The sequence below is a fragment of the Lottia gigantea genome, assembly GCF_000327385.1.
Source record: "Lottia gigantea unplaced genomic scaffold LOTGIsca_18, whole genome shotgun sequence".
Lineage (NCBI taxonomy): Eukaryota > Metazoa > Mollusca > Gastropoda > Lottiidae > Lottia > Lottia gigantea.
Window position 1 is genome coordinate 434,343 of NW_008708301.1, and position 23,817 is coordinate 458,159.

Below are 23,817 nucleotides of genomic sequence, written 5' to 3' on the forward strand. Positions count from 1 at the left end.
ATTCTAGAAGAGTCACATCAGAGAGTATCACGCATTCAGGCATTCCAACCAACATTTCCCGGAACTATCCGAAATGCTCAACATATGAATATGACCCAAACGTCTTTAGCCTGCCACCGAATTTTTGTTCTGGGAGAATACAGAGTTCAATACTTTCCTCTTATCACCCAAAAACAACTACCAGCAAGATTTTACTCAAACAGAAAAAAGAAATGAAGAATAAATTGTATTTGACAAGAGGAATTGATGTTGAACGAATTTATTTAAGCTTCGTTAAGTTTTCTTATAGAAATATAATAGGATGATCAATTTGAAATCGATTCTTAAGTACTTTCTTATAACCCTTGTATTAATAACAGACAAATAATCATTGACTTTATCATGTTTACAAAACTTGTTATTGAGCTTAAGAGTACTATTTAAAAATAAATATAGATTTTTATTAAATGTAGCAATACCTTTAAAAGTTAAAAAAAAAGTTTCTAAGTCCCTGATTTGAGTTAATTGAAGTAGATCTGTTGAAAATTACTCAATGAAAAGAATTTAAATATCTCGTAAAGCATTAGAGTTGAAATCTTTTTTCACGATTGGGTTATAATCTCCAATAATTTACTTGAAAATTTCTTGCAGCAGTTAAGGTTTAGTTTAGTTGAATGCCTCTTAGTATAAGAATTTGTGAAATATTCAATTAAAACATCATTTCTAGACTCAGATTTCAATATCATATGCAGCTTTGGTAACTTTAAGAAATATAATATTTCGGGTTCAAGTGTTTAGTTTGTGTTTTATTCTTTGCCTTTAGTTTTTGAAAGATATAAAGAGACATTTAAAGCATTAGTATGAGATATGATTTTGCAAAAAGTTAATTTATTGATGCGTCCATCTTTACTAAAAGATAAATCGCATTTGAATGTTTTACTAATAAGATTGTATTCGCCTTGAGTTATGTCAGAAAAATGAAGTAATTTATTAGAAGTAGAAAAAATGAAGTTTATTGAAGTTTATTAATTTCCGTCTTATTTCCCTTTTTGATGTCAATCAGGAAAAATGAAATGGTATAGTTTACCACGAAATTCATAAACGATGTAATTCCAATTTCTCATTTCATGTTTATCTCAACGGTTTATATTTTACAAAGTGACCCCAACCTTCAACAGATTATGTTTGCAAATAAATCACGTCAAATCAACAGTAGAACAACTAGGTATTCCCTATCATACATAATACTAATAATATTTGCACAGCTACGTAGGTAACAGCTGCCACATTCGGCTTCACCAATCACAAACCTATATTTGATATTGGCCCTTGTACTTAGGCAATATTTCTGAGCACCAATCCCCGCCCTTGCATAAATTCTAATGTTTGTTAAGAATTTTATGTGTATGAGTACGTGTGTTCTAATATTTACAGTATAAAGTCGTTCGAAGGCTTTAAGACTACTTTCTAATATAAAGTAATCATTTGAAAAGACAGATTCCTGCCAAATAGTTGCACATTCAGTAGAAATGTAAAGCTTAAAATCCACATAATATAATAGTTTGCTCATTGTCCATCTAAAAACGTTTCCAATCTAGAGTCTGGCATTTTAATGAGGTTCTTTCCCACTGGAACATAGAATTTATACTGACACTTTCCTGGTCATAATTTCGTTGTTAAAACGTGATTGGTCCTTTGTGATTAGCTTGAACACTATCTATCATTTTCATAAAAAAAAATTTGAACAGAAAGAGAGTTTCATCCATCCAGGAAGCAAAATGAAATTTCAAGATATCATTGTAGTTGATTATTGTAACCTACAACGATTAACCGGATCTGTGTTGGTACTAATCCCACGAACCGAAAAAATATTATCCATAGTAAGTAAACAGTTCCGCGAAAACAATTTACGCTAATTCTATTATTGATCATTAATCGAACCAAAATTATTGGGCAGCATGATGAGTAACGTCCAAACCAACTGTAAGCAGAAATAAAAAAATGTTTGATCAAAAAGGATACTATATACCGTCTGCAAGCATATTTTGAAACGCCATTACTGAGTAATACAATAACATCTCTAGAAATAATAGAGACTTGACTTTTCAAACGTTATTGGCATTTCAGCTAAAATGCACAGACGAATAAGCGTTTAAAACCTGGATATCTATTTTTTCATATATCTCGTAAATAATTTCATAATGTTGATGTCAACGATTATTTTTTAATATTTTTTTACTAATCATGCAGATTTGGGCGACTTGGAGAGTGTCTTCTAAGACATCCTGAATAAATGGTTTGATCCGTAATAAAAATGTCGAATTAGAATTTTTAATCATTAAATCAGACCATCAGACTATAGATATTTATGTAGATCTGTGGGATAGTTCCTCAAGAGTCTACAAATTCCATATTAGAAATATTAACCATTGTTAAAATCCAGCTTGAAACATGAAATATGCTTGGTATACGTGATCTTTAGAAGTTTTACAAAGATGTCTACATAACGAAATTAAATTCTATAATATTTTACTGATGTATGAGTCTAGTCGGATCATTTAGATTTAATATTCCAAGGATTTCAGACATAACTTTTACCAAATATATATTTAGGGACTTTTATTCACCTAATCAATGTTCGTAATGAATTATGTTATTCCGGTTAAAATACAGATGTGAATTGTTCTGACAAATGGCCACGAGTCCAATATTGACATTAATAATGGACTCCAAATATTGGACTCTTGGTCCTTTGCCAAGTAGATGTGACCTGTTTTATAAACGTATTCACGATTGAATTGGCTTCAAATAGTATGTGAACACTAGTCATAATATATATAAGATGTGGGTTAAAGCAATATCTTAATAAACAACACTAATGTTTCAAATTGGATACAGCCAAGGGAATAATAATTCTAATAGCTTGGTTATCCTTGTCACTAATTGCTTATAAAATTTAACAATGTAAAATGTAAATCACGAAATGATGACGTAAATGCCATGACAGTGGTTTATATAGGGGCCATAACAAATTCTCGACCTTCCTAGATTACTCTCTGGCAAACTCAGTTCTAAATCACATTTTGGCTATCATTTTTGTATGAATTGAAATATTTATCTCAAAATATTGCTGAGAGTCTTAGATTGTCTTTGGGTTGATGAAAATGCAAACCATTGAAAACAAATTTTTTGAAACTATGATTTTACAGAGGGAGATTTTCAGTTCAAAATGTGTCATTTTCACATAAAGTTTCTTGGAGAGAAGTGTGTTCATTTCAAGTGCAAAATTTTCAAAACTTCTATATTCATGGACCAAAAGGCATTCTAAGACATTTGGTATGCACTTGAAAATCATATTTTGAATATTTATCACATGAGAGAAAAAATTCAAATTAGAACTCAATGTGGCCAGAGAGGAGATATATTTTACAAGGAATCCCCAACATATCTAGTGCCCTATTGAATCCAGAAATTGGAGCAGAGGGCGCTCGGATGCCACCTCGGTCAATGAAATCCTCACCATGCTACTGAACATGAATCTTGTATTTCGAATCTGAAATACTTGTTTAAGCCATAAAGGAAAGGGAAAAAAACTGACCTGTATAAACATACATATTCAAATTGTAATCCATAAGTCACAGTCCAGATATACGAAATTAAATAAGACATTTCGAAAGATTGCCTGTATTGCTGGACATGTGATTGGATCTCATGTGACCTATATTTATAGCACTTACCTGAGTAGAAGTAATTGTTAGTGAACTGTATTTAAAGTTGGTTAATGGTCTTAAGCTACGTCTAATAATGACGTAGTAATTGGACCATCTGTCCTCGTCCAACGATCATTATTAGACGAAGTATGAAGGACCGAAGTAGTAATTGATGTCGCATGGTTTTCAAACTGGTGCTCGTAGCCATTTTAACATTTCGATTTGTAAATATAAACACAAGCACGAAACTATATATTATGAGTATTGACAACCCCTCTAGAACAATTACGACAATTAAAACTTATATTATTGTAGAATGCCAGGGAGAATTGTGCAACCGTTTCAGAAGATCAGTGTCTGATGCTGTTAATGGAAGTTAATATGAAGTGATCTATTAGAATACAATCTGAAGACAGTCTTAAAGACAGAGTTACATCACTAGTCAATACTCACTATACATTATCATCTTCTCTTATATTCTTGCAGACATTTTCTTAAAAGCACTTTTTCAAAATAAGTTTCCTTTAGAATTATCCATTAGGCACGGCACCAGTCTGTCTGGCTATCTAATATTTCTATATGAGATTTCTCAAACATTACATTATCTTCAATTTGATCATGTAACAATGTCTATGAGCCTATTTATATGTAGAAAAATACTTGTTATTTTGCCCCTTTCTGTTTGTGAGTGATAAACAATTTATGCGATATTTGCAAAACAATAGTCTTCAAACAACATGACAACATTGAGATCCTGAGACATATATTACCTAATACGAAATTAATCCGATTTGATTCATTCTTGTAAAATATGTGGTGAGAGGTGTGGGATTATCGATACAGTAGATAGATCTAATACACTAATTTCTAATATCAACCAAAATTCAACTATGCACCGTATCTCATATACATGTACTTCAACCTGGATAGACTCACTAGCAACTAGCGACTACAGCTCCGACCTTTTGAGTCGCATGACATGAGCATCTGATGACAACTAGTCGTACTTTTTTCAATCGTCATTGCGTTCGGACCGACTTAATTCAACAATTGATTAAATTCTTCTGGTTGCAGCCTGCTTCTTCAGTAGTTAGAAATCAAGTTGCTCACAGATTGTCGAGAAGCACTGAGTGTCTGTACCTGCCAGATCCGTTGTACTGTGCTAAAACCGTTTAAGACTGCAACCAGACAATGAAGGTCTGCACAGATCAATGAATAGCAAAATATTTCAATTTACGTGTTGTATTGCTGTTTCATCTTTATACAGGCTTTACACGTTAAAGATCCCTCGACAGTTGGAAATCGAAAAACAGCAGGCTACTACCGTTGTCCTGGCCAAATTGTTTTCATTGTACCCTGCATGGCCGGTCTTCATTAGCCCACATGGTGGAAAACAGGTCAGTCTTGCATTGTGAAGGAAAGAAACATATTTTCAAAGTAAGCTTTAAAATCTCTTTGAAATAAATTAGGCGGCTCAATCGTGAAGGTGTTTTCAGAAATAAACTGTAGAAAACATTATTTACTTCTGGATTGAATGAAATATTGTAAAGCATATCAGTTTGACTCAATTTTCTTCGTATTCCAGATAAGAAATGTCACAGTTAGTTCATTAGTCAATCTAGTATAAGAGAACGGATATGGCGGAAATTAAGATACATCAAGTTGAGTTTCAAATTTCAGTTGATTCCAAGAGAATAACATGATACATTAAAGAGATTAAATGGTTTTCAGGATATAAGACATCGGCACCATCGTTTTGTTGTATTTCAAATTGGATTGTTTCGGTCTTCTTAGCATTTCGTCCCAAAATATCAACGTGTCAAATCGCTTCGAAAAGTGTTATATAAAAATATGATCTAGGTACCAGATTTATCTTCATGATATGTGTTGTGTCTTGAAAACAAAATATCTCATTTTACGCTATTCTCACTTACATTGAAAGCCACCACTGTAAAATCAAAACTATTTTACATATATCATTGCAATTAGACTCTGAGAGAAACAATAACATTAGCTGATCCAACTTAGAAGAGATGATTAATTTTATCAAATTTAGTCATTTTGCCAACTTTCAAATTACAATGATAAAATATTTTCACTTTTTAAATAATACATCAATTGTAGAGCGAAATAGAAATGTTAAAAAAGAACTTTAAAAACATGTTGTTATTCAGAGTTTCACGATATGTGATCTTCAGACAACTTTCAAAATATTACATTTCTAAAAATCTTTTAAAAACTTATTTCCCTTGATACGACATCTATTGAGAAATGTGTCTGGCATGTTTTCAGTGTCTTATATAGCTTGTCAGTCTGTACAGTCCCTTCAATTTCTATTAACGTCTAGAATTAACAACATTATTGTAAAATATCAATGTTACCTAAATTTTGCTTCTAAACTTCTAAAGTCTGGCATATTCTTTAAGATATCTGTTACCGTATTAAGGTATAAACCTAGACTTTGCAAATGGTACACACGTGATTCCTTGAAGTACAAACATAAATTTTCATCTTTCATATACATGTAATCTGAAAACTTTCTTGCGCTTTAGTCTTGGTCAATGGTATCCTATTTCCAATTTAGATTAACGGTCAGAACTCAATCCAAATTAATCTTATATTATTTCTCTAATGTGGATATCAATAATTTTATTTAGCATTTGTAGAGTTAAAAAAATATGAGCGAAAACGGGGTTTCGTATTAATTAGTTTCGTTTGAATCCTTTAAAACAGTCTTGCAAAATTTGGATTTGGATTAATGAATATAAATAATTTGGCTTGACTGCTCCATTTCACCACTTGTCGCACATCTACAGGGCGCCGAAAACATCCGGTTTGGTTCCACACAACTCTGGATAGGAGCAAGGAGCACATTGGTTCTTATGGGAAGGTCCACAATGACAAGCTTTGTTTTGGCAGCAAGCACAATCAAAGTCTGTTGGATTAAATGGGCATGAACATCCAGTCTTTTTTCGAGTCCAAGCATCTATTCCAAATTCTGGTGACACTTTCCCTAAAAGAACACAATCAAAAAACGCCTTAACAGATGCTAATCTTACATTCATTACCTCCAAAATCCCACACAATTAACCTCCAGGGTGAATTTTACCGCAATCTGGGAAACAATTATCTCATGACTTTTGATCTGATCACAATCTTTTAACAAAGCAATATAATTGACCCTACAGAAAGAAATAAGAAATGGTAACCTACTCCTTGAACAATCAGTTGATTCATGGCCACATTGAGTACACTGTTGTGTGTTTGGTTGTAGACAACGACAGCCCCCTACCTCACAACATGCACATTGTCCCAGTGCATCACTGGAATCACATGGACAACCTGTACGATTACTGAAACAGAGATGAAGCCAAGATAAATAGTTATGTAAAGTAGTCAGTAAACATCAAATAATAAAATAATCTTAATTCTATCATATTTTCTTGATTCACATTACATTTTTGGAGAAAGGCATTTAACATCTTACAATCCTATTAGTAGAGATTAGTTTACCGCTCTATATCTTACCTCGTCCAAATATCCCATCTTTCATATAATCTCTTTTGTGCACATTTACAATCTAAACCTTTAAAGAAAATGTAAAATGTGAACATTATCTTACGCTTTGTTTAGCGTAATCTTTCGCTTTTCAAGCTTCTTGGTATGAACGTTTGAGTTATTTCCCATATAAGAATGTAATTGTAATCCCAGCCGACTCCAGACACACCTCGAAAATACTACATCGATCTCGAAAATACTACATCGATATTTGACGATGAAACAAACAAATTTATTGACTCTGATCTTGGATATGTTCTCGAAAACTCTGATGTTACCTCTATCTGGTACTTACCTGGCTGTTGGATTCTCTGTGGTGGTGGTTGTGGAACAGGAATAGTTGTTTGAACTGAAATAGTTATAAAATTATATATTCTTTTAACAATCTAGAAACAATGTCTACTCTTAAATGCTGAAGTCAAGCCATATTTGAAGTACAGTTCATTTAAACCAGTTGATAGCAAACCTGAAGAAAGATAATCTGAATTGTTGAGTTATATGGTTTGGCAAGTCAAAAGGGTTGTAATAAGGAATTTATCTTACCTTTGCTACTCCAACCCAAACTGTTTGTTAGTGGATTACAATGCTCGGAAGGATTATTGGGATTAATATCCCCTGTTTTCCAACATTTATCACCAATCAAACAAGTTTCAGTCTAAAACAATACAGAAAACTTAAGAAATAATCGTTGCGTTTCTAGCAAATAACCAAGTTTGTGTTTGTTTTGTGGACGACTCCATTTCAAGCAACAATGATTTTCACTTTGATCTACACTTTCCGAATTTAATGAACAGATGGTTTCAGTTTAAGATTATTTTTTAACTTGGCCCTTGGCTTCAAAACAGATAGTTATTCAAATTATCTAATGAAGCTGGTAATGTCTCTAGGAAGTCTGGAAAGAGAAATTTCTTTATTACACTTACCCTTTGGCTACAGTTTCCACACGATCTACATTGTAAACAATTAGAATCATAAACTGTGTACATTACTTTATTACTATATCTAACACCATCGATAGTTACACATAATAAATATCTGGTTATAGCTTGTCCTAAAACATACACCAGTAATATCATCATATTGTGTCCTTCGTTCATGATGTTATGTCATATCTAGTTGCATAAAAATTTGGAACTGACCTGTTTAAGCTAATCTGCATGTTTAGCTGTTACTTTTGCAATATGAATAATATTTTTTCTTTATAGTCAAAAAATATATTACCTTGAAGAAGTAAATTGGTAGGTATAATACACATAACTTCTCTATTACTATGATAATCAGCTTCTATTTGACTACTAATACCAGGTTGTGGTCGACCGTTTACCATCTACAATATAACAGTTATATATTTAAAAAATGTCTGGTTACAAGTATAGTAAGTTATGCTGGTTGAATAAAAAACAAGAACTTACAGATCAGTTCGTCGTAGTAAAATGGAACAGTGTTTAACAGACTCACTTTTTGTCGAGGTGTCCTTAAAGTACACAGTCTGCAACATGCAGTGTCTAATTATGACACTGTTTAAAATGTGAATTTACCTTCATAATGGTGATCTGACAAGCTAGATTGGGTGTTTCTATAAAATTACCAACTATAAGATGTGGATATTCACACGATGATACCATTGGATCGCAAACTCCGTCTCTGAAAGCAGTTTGTTATCAGATGTTAGATGGTAACGTTCGGAGTACAATGTAGGCCTGATGAAAACATTCACTCATAATCTGACAGATTGAAATAGTAATTATCTGAAATTGTTAGGATTTGCATTGTAATTCTGTATCTCATGATAACCAACTTTCCCTTTAAACCATTCGGCTTTAATAGTGACCTAATAGTGGCTAAATGATTTGAATACCAGTAGTAATACTTGTATACTATTACTCTACTTGTCTGTATAACCCTGGAAATCCTTACACCACGAGAAATCAATTAAAGCACTGAATCCCATACCCTCTCATAATGATAATCTGTGGAGGAGAATTCATCCGTACTGAGCAATCTATTCCCGTGTATCCTGGATTACACCTACATATACCATCACCACATCTTCCTCTCAAACTACACTGATTAGGACACATCAGAGTCGTCACTTCCGGTGGTGGTAAACGTCTGCCATCATCACCTTGCTTATAATTAGTAACATTCTTCATCACCGCCTCTTGACAGTTTGCTTCAAAGGCGGCTACCATCCCGTGAACAAAGTAATCATTTCCTGCCAACTGAAAAGTAACATTTCCAACATGGTAAGGATTTATTGACGTTGTGATATAGAATCGTTTATCAGGAAATATTAGCAGTGTTGTATCTACTTGCAATTGTGGACATGTGTTGTCCAATAGTTCTTAATAAATGAAAATGATATCATGTGATAAAAGATCATGGGTTCGCAGTGGAAACGTTCGGTAATTTTGATCAGGCGTCCTTATGTTAACAAGAAAGAAGGTATGTGATATGTCAATGGGGAGAAAAACTGGGGCTTTAAGAATACTAACCAATGTATCTTGGACACATGATGACATAAAACCCGATATATGAAGAGATACCGCCGTAGAGCACTCTATACCAAGTGAAATATTAACAATACTTTGAGAACATAACTGTCTTGCATCGCTTTCATTTACAATAGTTTTTGTTGGTCTTTTAAATTCAGGTATAACTTAAAATATAGTTCAATTTTTCATTAAAAATATGGCAAACCAATGAGATAATGTGTAAATGTCCACTTGAAAAAAACTGGACAGGAAGTACATCACATACACTTGGCATTGTTGGTTTGTTGACTGGATTGAAAATAGATTTCGTGTTCCATCTCGCTTACTTTGAACTCGTGGTTTTTCTTTGTGAGCGTATGAGGTACCAATATTTTAGTAATCTTACCTATCTGTCTATCTGGAGATGTAGGTTCGTCATGACTCTGGATCTTACCCACAATCTTTACTGTAATATCTACATAGTTCTTTATTGTCTGTAAAGAAAAGCAACAATCATAAAATCACTCATTCGTTGACGATTACTTGCAAAAGTTTGGTCAGTTTTCTTATATCAAGGAAGGACAATAGGGACACGTCAAATTTAGTTTATAATCTGCTATGTACTACGATTTTACCATATATTCGTCAGGATCAAAGTTTCGATGACAGTTTAAAAGATATACATTTTTGTCTGTTTTCGCCGAGTGATACATATCTATAACGAAGAATTCTTAAAATATTTAAAAACAAATATGCAATTGAATGATATACAAACCAGTCTGTTAGGATCCTGTACAATCTGTGTTGTACCACATTGAGTTATACCATGTGAAGGTTTACAGAAACACTGTACAGGTGATATAATTGGTAATAATGATACAGATGTTGATACTCGGTTAAATTTACCAGTAAATAAACTTTCTTCTGATGCGATCCTAGTCAAAGATTAAATCAAATTGAACGTGTTGAATTTTGGGGGATTATGTCAACATATAAAATGGCTAGATGAAAATATAACAGTAGTTATTCCAACTGTATAACTGATGTTGAGTTGACCTACCAGATATCCCACAAACCAACAGCATCAGTGAAGAGTAATGAACCTGTCAAAAAGGTGTCCCGGAAAAAAATCAGATCTCTGATCAAGTTCCGCGATGCTCATACTGATGACTTAATATAGATCCGATTACCTCCAAGATCTCATAAATTCAACAGGGTGATCTGAATCAGGATATAACTGTCCATTTGGTGAAACAAACGCATTGGCTTGGTTATTGTCAAACGTTCCACATATTCCTTCGAGGTAGCCGTAATCTTTCGATGTGGCTTGTACTTCTACATTTAAATATGATCGGAAATCCTTGACTCGAACCCAATTTCCAGATTCAAAACTAATCTGAAATGTGAACAAGGAAATAATACATGGATTGAAGTCCTGCTTAGCAATATATCAAATTGTCAATAGTGATGATATATAACTAAGTAATAACTACCAGTAATAAATGCTTATCTTCCTCAGGAAACTGGGTTAAAGCTATATAGAGTGAATTTCATCTGGCACCAAATGCAATATAATTCTATAAATATTCTATGTAAATCGACTCCGAATTTGAGAATTCCACATTTCCTATAGAGCAAAGCTATATTGTTTACTAAATTTTGGCAGATTTCAAAATGAAAACGGTCATGTAATATAATAGGCCCCAAAGTAATGACTTTATTTTTGTAAATAAGACCTATCTTGATGACAGATTGATAAGAAAAGTAAACACGTGTATAGAGTAGTTACCATGAAGGTTTGTCCATCTCGTGATTTATGGATTGTGGTACCGGTAGATATTGTAGTTCCTGACAATACTTTAACTACAGCCGGTAGAGTTCCAGTGTTCTGACAGATGTCTACTGATATAACATCATTACCATTTCGTATAGCTACAGCACAAATACAGCCACGTCCAACACACGCCCAGGATCGCACATGGATCTAAACAAAATTGAAATTTAATGGAGTAATTGGACTAGAATAAACACTCTGGAGTTTTTTTGAAAGGCATAACTGCAATATTTTGTTGAGAAACAGTTTCGTGTTAGTGGAGTTATTTTCTTTTCATTTACAAACTTCCTCTGCGTTGCCTTTTACCAAACTTTAAATAAATGTTTATGATCAGATGTCCCAATTTAATCTTAAAATATTACAAATTTCTGTTTTCATGGCGAAAACAGACCTCGAATGGTCGTCTGGTATTCTTCACCAACACAAAATCTCCTTCTTCATACAGATGATACACTCTGAAATATATGTATATAAAGTAATGTTTTGAATTATTGATTTATTTGCTCAAATTTTAGCTTATTCAATTTGTAAAATGTTGATAATAAAAAATGATCTTTACTGTTTTATGACCACCATGGAGTGCATTGAGTAATGTATGGCTTTACATAATACAACGGAATAATTTTACTAAGACTAGTGATATCCACTGATGTCTGATGGAGATAAATGAACACCACCTACCCTTCTCTCTGTAGACCTCTAATATGGGGATCTGAAAAAGCATAACATCTAGTAGTTTCGCCATCTAATGTAACCACCTAAAATAAGATAATTTCGAAAATTACAATTTTATTCCACAATATTTCACTTAGATACAGAAGCAGTTGCACATTAACGTATAGACTACTGTTTAAGTTGTACTCCCCATTCTCTACTGCTGGAATTAAACGGTCTCAAATCCGAGTATCAACTAACATATTGGCATCACGGACCTCTGAATTGCCAATATAGCATTGTCACCAACCATGGACTTCAAAATGATCCAAATTACCTCTGCTCCCTGAAAACTATAGCCTTGCCAAATCTCTGGAGCGAAAGAGAAATCTGGGTGGAAATTGACAGAAACTTTCTGATCACCATCATCAATGAAGTCATTGGTTGCCATAATGCTAGTTGTGGTTATCACATATTTTTCAGTAGGGTTCCAGTTTAATGCCTTTAATTGTAGTCTACAATCGGTAGCTGTTGCTATATCATCTGAAAAGTAAATGGGTGTGATGGAATTTTGCACGGGGCTACAAAATTCTAATTTTTCGATCGACATTAAGCTCAGATCCAACGCGGTTTCGACAATAATTTTTTCACGATCAATGATCATCAGTTCTGAAAGCAAATACCTCAGCAACTATGAGCTGAAAAGCACCATTACTCCCTACGTGGGTCCATTTGATTATTTGATTTTAATTCGGGAGCATTGTGAAAAAAGAAATCTTACCCCAAGCTTCACCATGAACATCAACAGTAAGATGTATAGCACAGTTGGATGTATTTAAACATATTATTGGTAAGGTACATGTTATATTTAGTTGCTGTTCATCACCTCTCTCACTAACAGCTACATAACCTGGTGATACCTGTTATATTACCAGAAATATTATATCGATATGTATAATACGAAGATACGTGTAAAAGCCCGAATGGGTGCTCAATTTGAATCATACATCGTTAAGGATTGTTTGGCTTCACATTTTGTAATAGCATCTATGTAAACAAACTAGAATTTAGCATCAGCGTATATATACTGTCGTTACCTGTAATTCCGGTATTGTCAAGTCTGAACAAGTGACGTGTTAAAATACTTAAATATCAACTTACAGAAATTCCACCCCAATATCCATTGCTTTCATAAAAGTGACTTTTTACATTAGGCACTGAGAGATAATATGTTCTTACATGACAGCGCAACTGAAATTAAACAACAAATCACCATCGAGTTTGTCAACAGCATAAAACACGTAAATCCAAGAATTGAATCCTCTAAATGAAAAGTTTTGAGAGTTATCAAGTGTTTTTAAAAGGTAAACTTAAATTGTTGCGTCAGAGGCATCAACAATATTTACACTGTATCAAAAGTAGAAGCACGATGCTAGCACGATGCTAAGTAAAGTTGCCGAAGGGTCATATCAGGGGTACATCCGGAATGACTTACCGTTTTACCAATGTTCCCTTTCCAGTAGATTTCATCAAGATATGAAACATGTACAGTTCCAGTCATGGGCTGTGGTAGAAAACCTTCTAGAGGTTGATTATCAAATGACCAAGCAATATCGTAGCCTATGTTATCATTTTCTTCTGGTAGTGTGACATGACAAGCGAACCTGAACTGGCTACCAACTATCTCTGGTCCAATTAGTTTTGGTGTTGCCTTGAGTATCGGTGGTGCTTCTGAAAATGGAAAAAGCGGTCCCATTAAGAGAACAGCACGGCTGATTGGAGTAAGGTGTTGAAGAGAAATCGTCATACTCGTCATCGTCGATCTAGAGAACCTAGTATATCACTTCAATGACCCGAATTCCATTTTTTGTTATACCAATAATTTGAATTCTTCCTTTGTGCTAGCTTAAAGTGTTTTATCAACAGAGCATCAGAGCTCAACATCTGATAAGATTTCGAGAAATTAACCTTACAAAATGAGAATGTTATAGTACTCACCAACACAATATGCCATGGGACATCCAGGAGTGTTTCTTAGGTTGTATATCACAAATTCACCACAATTCCTGACTTCAATCGGTATCTGGATAGAACAACACGTACCAACGAACATGAAAGCATTCCGAGCATTGACACATGCCATACGTGCTACTATACCGTCTTGTGGACTGGGAATAGTACCATTCATCCATATTGGAGCTTGAGTACCACAACGGAATTGCTCAACACACGATGTTGGCATCAACCCGTCAACGAACCTATACCACCCCGGTAAGAGATATCTATCACAGAGTAGGGTATCTAATTGTTTGGGTTGGTGGATTGTACTTCTTAATGGATCACTGAGATTGTTATACCATAAACAAGGGTCATTTTGTCTGGGTTGGGCTACAAAAAATTCATACAACTTCCGAATCAACAGATAGGAGTTAATTGTTCTATTAAATCTATAATATTAAACAGTATAATTGTTTGGAAATAAAAGAAGAGGTGCGATATCGTCATAAAAATATTTGACAAAAACCGCTTATACTCTTTTCTATTAACTTCTTTGGGGTTAAGATAACTTTTTGTTAACCAAAATCACCTCTAGACTCGATTATTGATATGAAATTGAAATCAATTAAATATTGATTTTCTGATTTTCTGAGCGTAGGCTACTAATATCTTGGAAAAATCATTTTACAACTACAGTTGATTCTGATCTTTTGGACCAGTGTGTTAATAATATTATAATCTACTTTAAAAAATAAGACTTACCAAAACATGTCAAAATATTTACAAAAAAGAAAAATTTTAATCCATGTGAACTGTGAGCCATACTGGTAAAAAGTGTGTTATAGTGTGTGTAAGTTACCCCTGGAAAACAGTAATTATTAGCAAGTCCTTTGATGTTTTTGGACGTAATTATTATTAAGGAAATAGCGATTATACATCAAACAATCAGTCACTAATTCCTTTTGGTTGAAATTTCTCACGTAGTGTGAATGAGGTCTGTTTATGTGTAAGGTAATGTCTATCAGAAGTTTCAGTGTGTGGTTGTCTCGTCTTCCATTGTTTTATTATATAAGAGGTGTCCCTTCATTTTCTACAAGGTTTCCTCATCAGTAATCAAAACAATTATTTATTTTTTTCCTCTAACAAGTAGAACAATTTGTAATACGAAATGAAATCTGACTAAGGAATCTGAGAAAAGGTCAATTCTCTTTTGTTAAAGTCAGTTACATGTTTTATTCGTCATTATCAGTACAAAAAGGGGTGGTTTTAGAGCTGAAATAACTATATATAATAATTATTTCACTTTTTTTTTAACATGAATAACTTGGATTCCGCCAGAAATTTGTAACTTGATTCGGTGACTTTATTCATTCCAGAATCTTTGTGTCATTTTGTTTATCCAATGACAACTGGTTTTCGTTTGATTTCTACATTTGGTATATTCTCTGACAACTTGTCAGCTACAGAGGAGGTAATAATAATTGTCAAATAGTGCTAGAATTTTCTGATTTAAATATATAATATTATGGTAAAAATGGCCTCATGATCTTAAGTTTTGAGAGCAGAAATATACATTTGTGCATCGATATTGAGAATAGATCAGTGTTATAACATAAACAGAACTATTATTAATTAGTATTAATACAGAACCTGAAAAAATGTGGTGATTTTGACCAGACTAAAGATTTAAAATATTGTAACAAATTGTAGTAAGATGATTATGAAGACTAAAGGTTGGTAGACGACAAGTTAACGTTCGCTTCCAGCAGATGCTGATATCGCAAACAAGGTAGTTGTTGGTAGTCGTAGTACTTGGATTAGTTCAAATTGGATGATTCTGTGTTGTTGTTTTGGTTGGAAGACCAAACTTCCCAAGTAATATATATAGGTATCGACAACTCTGTGTTAAAATGTATACAATGGTAAGGTGTAAGTCATAACCATACGTTAAAACAATTAACAACCCTTTGTTAAAACTATAGGCCTACACACCTCTGATTCATTCAAGATGACTCTGGGTTCATTAGTCACAGCTATCAGTCTGTTGACTTGCGGTCCAAGGTCTAATAGGATAATCGGATTATTACATATATTTGCATTTTTCAGCTCAATTTCAGTTTAGAATGAAACTTGGTGTCTGGTTCGTCTGTAATTTAAGATAAAATATTAGCACTAAATCTAATTAAGCTATCTATGCCTTTTACTTATGAGAATGGAAATCAGACTTGATGGGTCTTCACAGTATGGACATAAAGAGGCTACATCACAATGCATCTTATGAAATATACAGTGGTGTAAACTATTTTCGTGGATATAAGGATTTAACACCGAATTTCGTCAAAATTGAAAAAACAAAAAAAAATTTTTTATGTCTTAGATGTTTCCTCAGATATTCTACAAAATAATTAAAATTGGTTTATTTCGATTTTCTTTATGAATCCTTCACTTTGACCCATATTTCATGAGCAACCAACTTGGCAACGGCGTCAGAATGCGTCACCTATTTTCGTGTACAATGTTTGAACTATAAATAAGTCTAGAAAAACACGTTGTCTGGATACAAAGTGGTATAATTAACTTCTCTTAGTATTTATCTTTAATATCAATTCATTATAACTAGTGACAATTCCTTCAAAGAACCACGATTTAAAAAAAAAAATAGTGACTGAAAAAATAAGATACGTAGCGTGATTTATTGATAAAAGTCACTGAAACAACATAAGAATATGGCCCACTTTGTGTTCCATAGAAATTTTCTGCTGACACGGAATCCGCTAGTTGATCACGTGACTTCATTCGTTGGACTACATTCTAGCAGACGACACTTGGAATTCCGATTACGGCTAGGGATTATAAGGAAATTCGGCTGATAAAAAATGGTGACGTTTGGTAATAACTGAAATTCGCCATTTTGTATTTGTCAAAGTATACATTAATACATTTTACCTTGCTTGAAACTACTGGATTCATTCTACTAGATGATATTGTAGAGAAAAGCCATGTTTATTAAAACAAACTAATGCGGAGGTCGCGAAAGGCCGCTCATGTAAATTATTATTCCTTTCCGGAAATCCACGAAAATATCCACGAAATTAGATTACTCGACTGTACCTTTTCTGTGCTGTCAATGCATGTTTAAATCTTCAAATGAATGTCCAAAAAAGGCAATGGTGGTTGGGCGAAGCTGTTTGTTTCTTAATTTTCCTTAAGTAGCCTACAAAAACCCCTAAAATTAATTAACAATGGGAACTTCTATAAGGAATTCGTCGTATATTTGGTTCGAATTGCATCAACTGACTGTTCCACTGTAGTCTGTAATGAATTATTCCCCTTTAAAGATCTTCATTGACAAAGTATTACAAATAATTTGTAACCAATCAGAATCCATCAAATGAGTCAGTGCGTTAGAAAATGGCCGACTGAAGAAACGTTCAGAAGTTGAATTTTATTAATTTTATTTGAATATTGAACAACCTAGTTTTATGATTTACTGAAGGTACTAACAGAAACACATTCCAAAGTTTCTGACTTTCATTAATTAGTACATAATACTAGAATAAATGGACGTGTATCAAAGTAGATCTAGATGTTTACTGTTTTTATTTCACTTTTTTTGTTCTTTCCTTATCTCCGATATAAAAATAAGTGATTTTCTTATGAACTGTTGAGTTCACAAATATTGAATTTACAAGTTTCCAATATATATTATTTGTCATTTTAGTCCTTTGGACTAGAAGTTGTTTTCTAGATAGACTATTCACAGGTTTTAATCAACTTGGCACCTACTACTCTCTGACTACAACACTGTTTTCTGAATTGAAATTTGGCAATCATTTTTATATGAATTGAAATATCAATTACGAAATACTACTGACAGTCTAAGATTGTCTTTGGGTTGATGAAAATGCTAACCATTGCGGCATTGGAGAAAGTTGATATTTGTAAACATGATTTTACACTTACACTGAATTTTCAGTCTGAGAAGTAGATCTAGGTCATTTTCACATGAATTTTATGAGAGGGAAGTGTGTCTATTACAAATGCAAAATCACTGAACCTTATATTTAGACTATGGAAAAATTTTATTTTTAATTTTTATGAAATTACAGAAAAAATTCAATTCAGAGCTCAATGTAGTCAGACAGTAACCGAATTGCCCCAAAAGTCAAAATTATTCTGCCCAAGATACAATAGTCAAAATGGACCTTAAAATTACTCTTTCTGCACATCAATTCTTGGTTATGACTACAAGAAGTAAGGGCATATTATAACAACTCAACTCAATTCATTTCTATTTTAGAATTCATACATTATCAAGATGCCACCAAACAATACACTAGCTGTGTGGGGAAATGAGAAGACAATGAATTTAAATAATCTTATTTTAACCAATATCCAATCCTCACCATATTTTAAGATTAATTTATTTAATTTAAAAACATATCATGAAGTTATTGATGAAATATATTATAAGGTGAGGCATTAATTCACTAGAAAAAATTTTGGATTTCAACTTTAACTTTTGATGTATTTGACATCAGATTACATTTAATTTAATAAAATACAAAATGAGAAAATACATGATATCTGAAAATATATGAACAAAAATTTTTGAGTAGGACAATGAATCAGCCTTTACATATTTTTTTTCAGGTGTCACATCTTGAGCCATGGGAAAAAGGAAGTAGAAAAACTGCTGGTCAAACAGGCATGTGTGGTGGGGTAAGTTATTTCATAAGTATTTTTATTATTTCAAAAAATAATTCCAGATGCCATAATACTGTTCTATATTCAAAGTAGTGTGTAGACAATGAAATGGTATGATAATTATAATGTGATTATTATAATGAATAATATTTTATTTGTTTTGTAGGTACGTGGTGTTGGAGCTGGGGGAATAGTTTCTAGTGCTTATTGTTTATTATATAAACTTTATACATTAAAACTAACAAGGAAACAACTAAATGGTTTATTAACACATTCAGATTCTCCGTATATCAGGGGACTAGGATTTATGTATATTAGGTACGTGTTATAAGGTGAGATTTCTACCCTTAATATGAATTGTTTGTTTGAAAATAATATAGAATATCTAAAAATATATCAACTGATATGAAAGTAAATCGTAATTGTTGTTAGATCAACAAAATTTTATCTCATGTTAATGAAAGATGCATTTTAATGGAATAAATGTTGACATCTTGAATCTAGTAAACTTTCTTTTCAAAGTTTTCAACTATTGTTATTTTGAATTTCAATATGAAATAATGTGATAGATAACCACAATTGTTGTCTTAATAATAAATTACTATCAAAATATATTTGTTTTTATTATAGATATACACAGCCCCCAGCAGATCTATGGGAATGGTATGAACCTTATTTTGATGATGATGAGGTATGTTTTCCCCGTCCCTAGTTGAATGTAAAATCTTTGATTTATTATTGGCTTTGATGTTTTGGTTTTTGTAAAAAAAAATAAAAATATATGTTGATATATATAAAATTCTGAAATCTTATTTAAATGAAATGCCCCAGTTCTTATTTGCCAAGGATAGAACTACAAAAGTGGTGAGTACTATGGCTTTCTATTTTTATGAATATATTCATCTCATTTTGAAATAAGTCTAAAAGAACTTGAATTTAAAACTAAATTAATTCAAAATTCTCAAATGTGAATGGAATTGTGAACTAATAAAGATTTGGTATTTTTGTAAATAATACTTTATTGTGTTTTACTCACAGGGGCTTGCTCTAGACCAGATGGTGATATGAAATAACAGTGGAAGATGGAGCCAGCCTCACTATTGAGGTTATAATTCAACCATTTAACATCATATAACTTCTTCATTGTCTTCTATACTTTAAACTACACACAAATACAGGAATATTCACTGGATTACCATCTACAGAAAAAAATCATATGGCAGTATGATTATGATTGTTAAGAGCTTGGCTTGCTGGAAGTGTATAAGATCTAAATTTTGGGAAAGAATTTATTTAATTAGCTTGTTCATAAATTGCCCATTTACTGGCTAGAGCAATCCCATACCTCCTTTATTGCCATCTCCATTGAAAGTTCAATCTATTGATTATTACAGGAAGTTGATGTAAAGGCTGGTGGAGGACATGTTATGTTAATTGGTGAAATGATACGACAATGGTTAGTAAAGTTAGAATGGTATTCAACTTTATTTCCTCGTATACCAGTACCAATACAGAAAGATATAGATAGTAAAATTAAAGAAAGATTTGCTATTGCTCCAAGATTTGAACAGACCAATAATACTGAAAACATACCAGAGAATCCGGTATCCTTTGGTGAAGCTGAACAACGTTTTAATTCCAACAAAAGAAGAAGGTAATTTTTAGAATAAAATGGATGCTTTTGACATATTGTTTTTTTCAGTATTTATGTAATCACTGTTATGGTAAACTGACAGCTTTCTGTAAAATGATTCAATATATTTACTCAAGGTTCTGTTACTCTTTGCTCTTACCGCAAATGTCAATCATAAGGTTTTTTGGGAAACAAATCTCAAATTCTAAAGAAATATTTGATATTTTTTACAGTCCAGAAGTTCAGAGAAGACGATCAAGGTCACCAAAAAGATCTCCTCCCCCACGACATCATTCACCTCAGCATCACAGGCGATCACCACCTAGAAGATCACCCCATAGAAGATCACCACCTAGAAGAGATCACAGACATAGGTCACCTCGCCGATCACCAAGACGTTCACCTCCCAGAAGATCACCACCAAGAAGACCTCCACCACACAGTAGACATTATCATTCATCTAGACCATCTCCTGGTCGTAGTGGAGATGATTTCACTCAGGAACTAGAAAGAGAAAGAAGAAGACAAATGAAGGAAAAGGAACGCAAAAGTAAAAGGTCCAGATCACATGATAGAAGATCAAGGTCTCGTGACAGGAGATCTAAGAGTCGTGAAAGGCGTAGGTCCAGAAGTCGTGATCGTAAAGTAAGAAAGCATAGATCACGATCAAGAGAGAGAAAACGTGCTAGACATACAGAAAATGACAAAACTGAAGACCTCTCTAAATATGAACTGGATGATGATAGTCCTCTACATAAGCAAAACGGGTCCTAACACTGTGTTAGTAGTTCATTTAAAGTGCAGCATCATCTATATTCATAATTTTTAAACCATTCATCAGATCATTGTATATACTTTCATAAAGAGATATTTCTTTTGATTCAGCTTTCCATTAACAATAATAACATCCTTCAGATCTATTCATTTCAAATTTAAGCTGATTTATGCCGGCAGGAAAAAATGAAAAAAGCACAATGATCACAATTCTTCATTAGTCTAATTAAGACCAGAACTCAATTAAAAAAAATTACATTGCCATCAGAACTTGTATGAATATTTACCAAGGAAACTGTTTGCAAATTCTTTTGATTAGTGGCTCTATTTCACAATTTGAATAACTGAATAGTATATATAAATATTTACACCATTGTGTAAATAACATTTATTTTATATTGTTTTGTTAAAGGCAACAACAGTGATCTGAATGCTTTATTTGAGAATAATAGTTGTAAAAAAAAATTGAGAAATTTGTTTTGTCAAACTGTTTCAGAGATTATAACAAAAACCTGGGAATGATAATTTGAATTCGCATCTATCTTCCTTTCTTGAATTCTTTACAGATTTTAATTTCATTAGATGTTTTTTCTACTACTTCACATATTATGATAATAAGGTCTTATGTTAATGTTTTAAATTTTTTAATGTATTAGTATTTTAATTTTGTTATTTCATCATTTTACAATCAAACTGAAAAGCAATAGTAATAGATGATTCAGCCTTAACTAAACATACTAAAAATTGAGTTGATATCAATCTTTTAAATGGTCATTGTCAATTTACCTATAATAAATCAGGCATGGACATTATGTACCATCCCTGGAAAAACAGAGGAAAGGATGCAAAGAACAAAGGATAGTATTCATATTAAACAATTCTCTTCTTGTTACTTGTATTTTAACTTTGATAATTTTGTAAATAGATATCATTATGTATAAAGATAATAAATAATCAATCAATGAATATGAAAAGAGCTCATTTATAAATAATGTCCATATCTGGATAACTGGTTAAGAACTGAGGGTTAAATATGAAGTATTTGGACTATTTAAAGTTATATTATTATATCCAACTGTGGGCCAACAATCCATTTAAGTAAACAATAGATTCACTACAGTAATATTCTTGTCATGGTGTCCAGGCATTGACCACACTAAGATGTATTTTACAGTTGTTTCTGTTGGCATTTGGAGTAAACTAGAATTGAAATCATATCCCTTTTTGAAAAGAAAGTGAAATACTTTAAGGTTTTTCTCTGCTTTGCTGAATTGATTTACAAAATTGTTCCATGAAATATGTTGAAAGTTACTCCAGATATTATTGTAGTCTGAAGTAGGTCGTTATTACCTGTTCTACAATAAGCTCCCTTTATCTCTTCACTCTCTAGTGTTTACATTCGTTCCCCAAGATGGAATATGGCGGGAGACAAGTAACCAGAATGTAATAAAAAAGATTCCCTTGGTCTATTAAATAGGTAAATATTCAGCCCATTGACAATGTTGGTGTAGGACATAGATATTACTTTATTGTTATTCATAGGCTTGATTCATGGTAATTGACGAAGACGTAAAGAAGATCCATAAAAGCTCGTTATTATTGACATTGTGATTATGAAATAAACGGAAGAAGGAGAAGGGACAACTGACTCGAAAAAAAAAAATAGAATTGATAATCAATAACAAGACCAAAACTACATGCTACATAGCCTAGTGGGAAGTGTAATTGCAGTGAACGTCCTGGTTTGTTTTCGAATTGATTTTTGCAGGACGTTCATAAGCGAACACCCTGCTTTGTTTTCGAATTGATTTTTGCAGGACGTTCTTAAGCGAACGCCCTGCTTTGTTTACGTATTGGTTTTTTTTTTGCAGCCCTGCTTTGTTTTCGTATTGATTTTTTTTTTTTTTTTTTTTTCGTCCAGCGCAGGCCGGTTTTCTTGGAAACAGCAACAGGTACGGGAAAACGGACTTCGTGGCGTTTCGTAACTCGTGGCTAATCCCAGCTTAAATGTAAAACGAAAACTTTCTGAGCAACGTTAGCAACGTTGGCAACAAACGGAAAATGGACTCTAGAGGGCGTGTTTATCAACCGATTTTGATGGGGTTTTCTTCATCGTAATTCTTGTAACAAAGGACATATGATAGCAGTTGAAATTTCGATTTTCGAAAATTCGTTCTAATTTTTTTTTTGCCGAAATTAATCGAAAAATACTATTTCGGTTATTATTTGGCGGATTGACTTGAAACTTACATGGTGTAGACTGACAGCATAGTGGAATAAAAGCACACATTCAAAAAAATTTTATCACTTCCGGTTTCGATGTTAGTACTTCCGGTGGTATCACTTCCGGTGAAATTGAGTTATCTCAAAAATAACATATGCATTATATTACCAGCCTTAATACAAACTTATTATATTAAAAAAATTCGCACCGGAAGTAACATTTAGGCCGCCATTTTGGTTTGCCTCATTTTGCAGAAATTGCTATTCAGAGGC

General features: G+C 32.9%; 2 protein-coding genes across 2 annotated transcripts; one reads left to right on the plus strand and one right to left on the minus strand.

Annotated features, from left to right (window-relative positions):
* Positions 1-6,499: 6,499 nt before the first annotated feature.
* LOTGIDRAFT_158683 (hypothetical protein) lies at positions 6,500-15,030 on the minus strand (the record flags this gene model as incomplete). Its single annotated transcript, XM_009052129.1, has 22 exons — positions 6,500-6,702; positions 6,903-7,042; positions 7,218-7,275; positions 7,543-7,596; positions 7,791-7,902; positions 8,171-8,298; positions 8,469-8,574; positions 8,786-8,891; positions 9,201-9,469; positions 9,743-9,906; positions 10,128-10,215; positions 10,497-10,656; positions 10,912-11,117; positions 11,511-11,705; positions 11,947-12,010; positions 12,237-12,313; positions 12,547-12,752; positions 12,991-13,129; positions 13,371-13,460; positions 13,705-13,940; positions 14,208-14,597; positions 14,970-15,030. The coding sequence occupies 22 exons, from the start codon at positions 15,028-15,030 to the stop codon at positions 6,500-6,502; spliced, it is 3,252 nt and encodes a 1,083-aa protein (XP_009050377.1).
* Positions 15,031-18,534: 3,504 nt separating this feature from the next.
* LOTGIDRAFT_95079 (hypothetical protein) lies at positions 18,535-20,449 on the plus strand (the record flags this gene model as incomplete). The annotated part of the gene is made up of 5 exons (XM_009052095.1): positions 18,535-18,681; positions 18,861-18,929; positions 19,081-19,232; positions 19,545-19,605; positions 20,309-20,449. Coding segments are annotated over 5 exons (570 nt in total), but the record flags the coding sequence as incomplete, so codon positions are not given.
* Between the last annotated feature and the right edge of the window lie 3,368 nt (positions 20,450-23,817).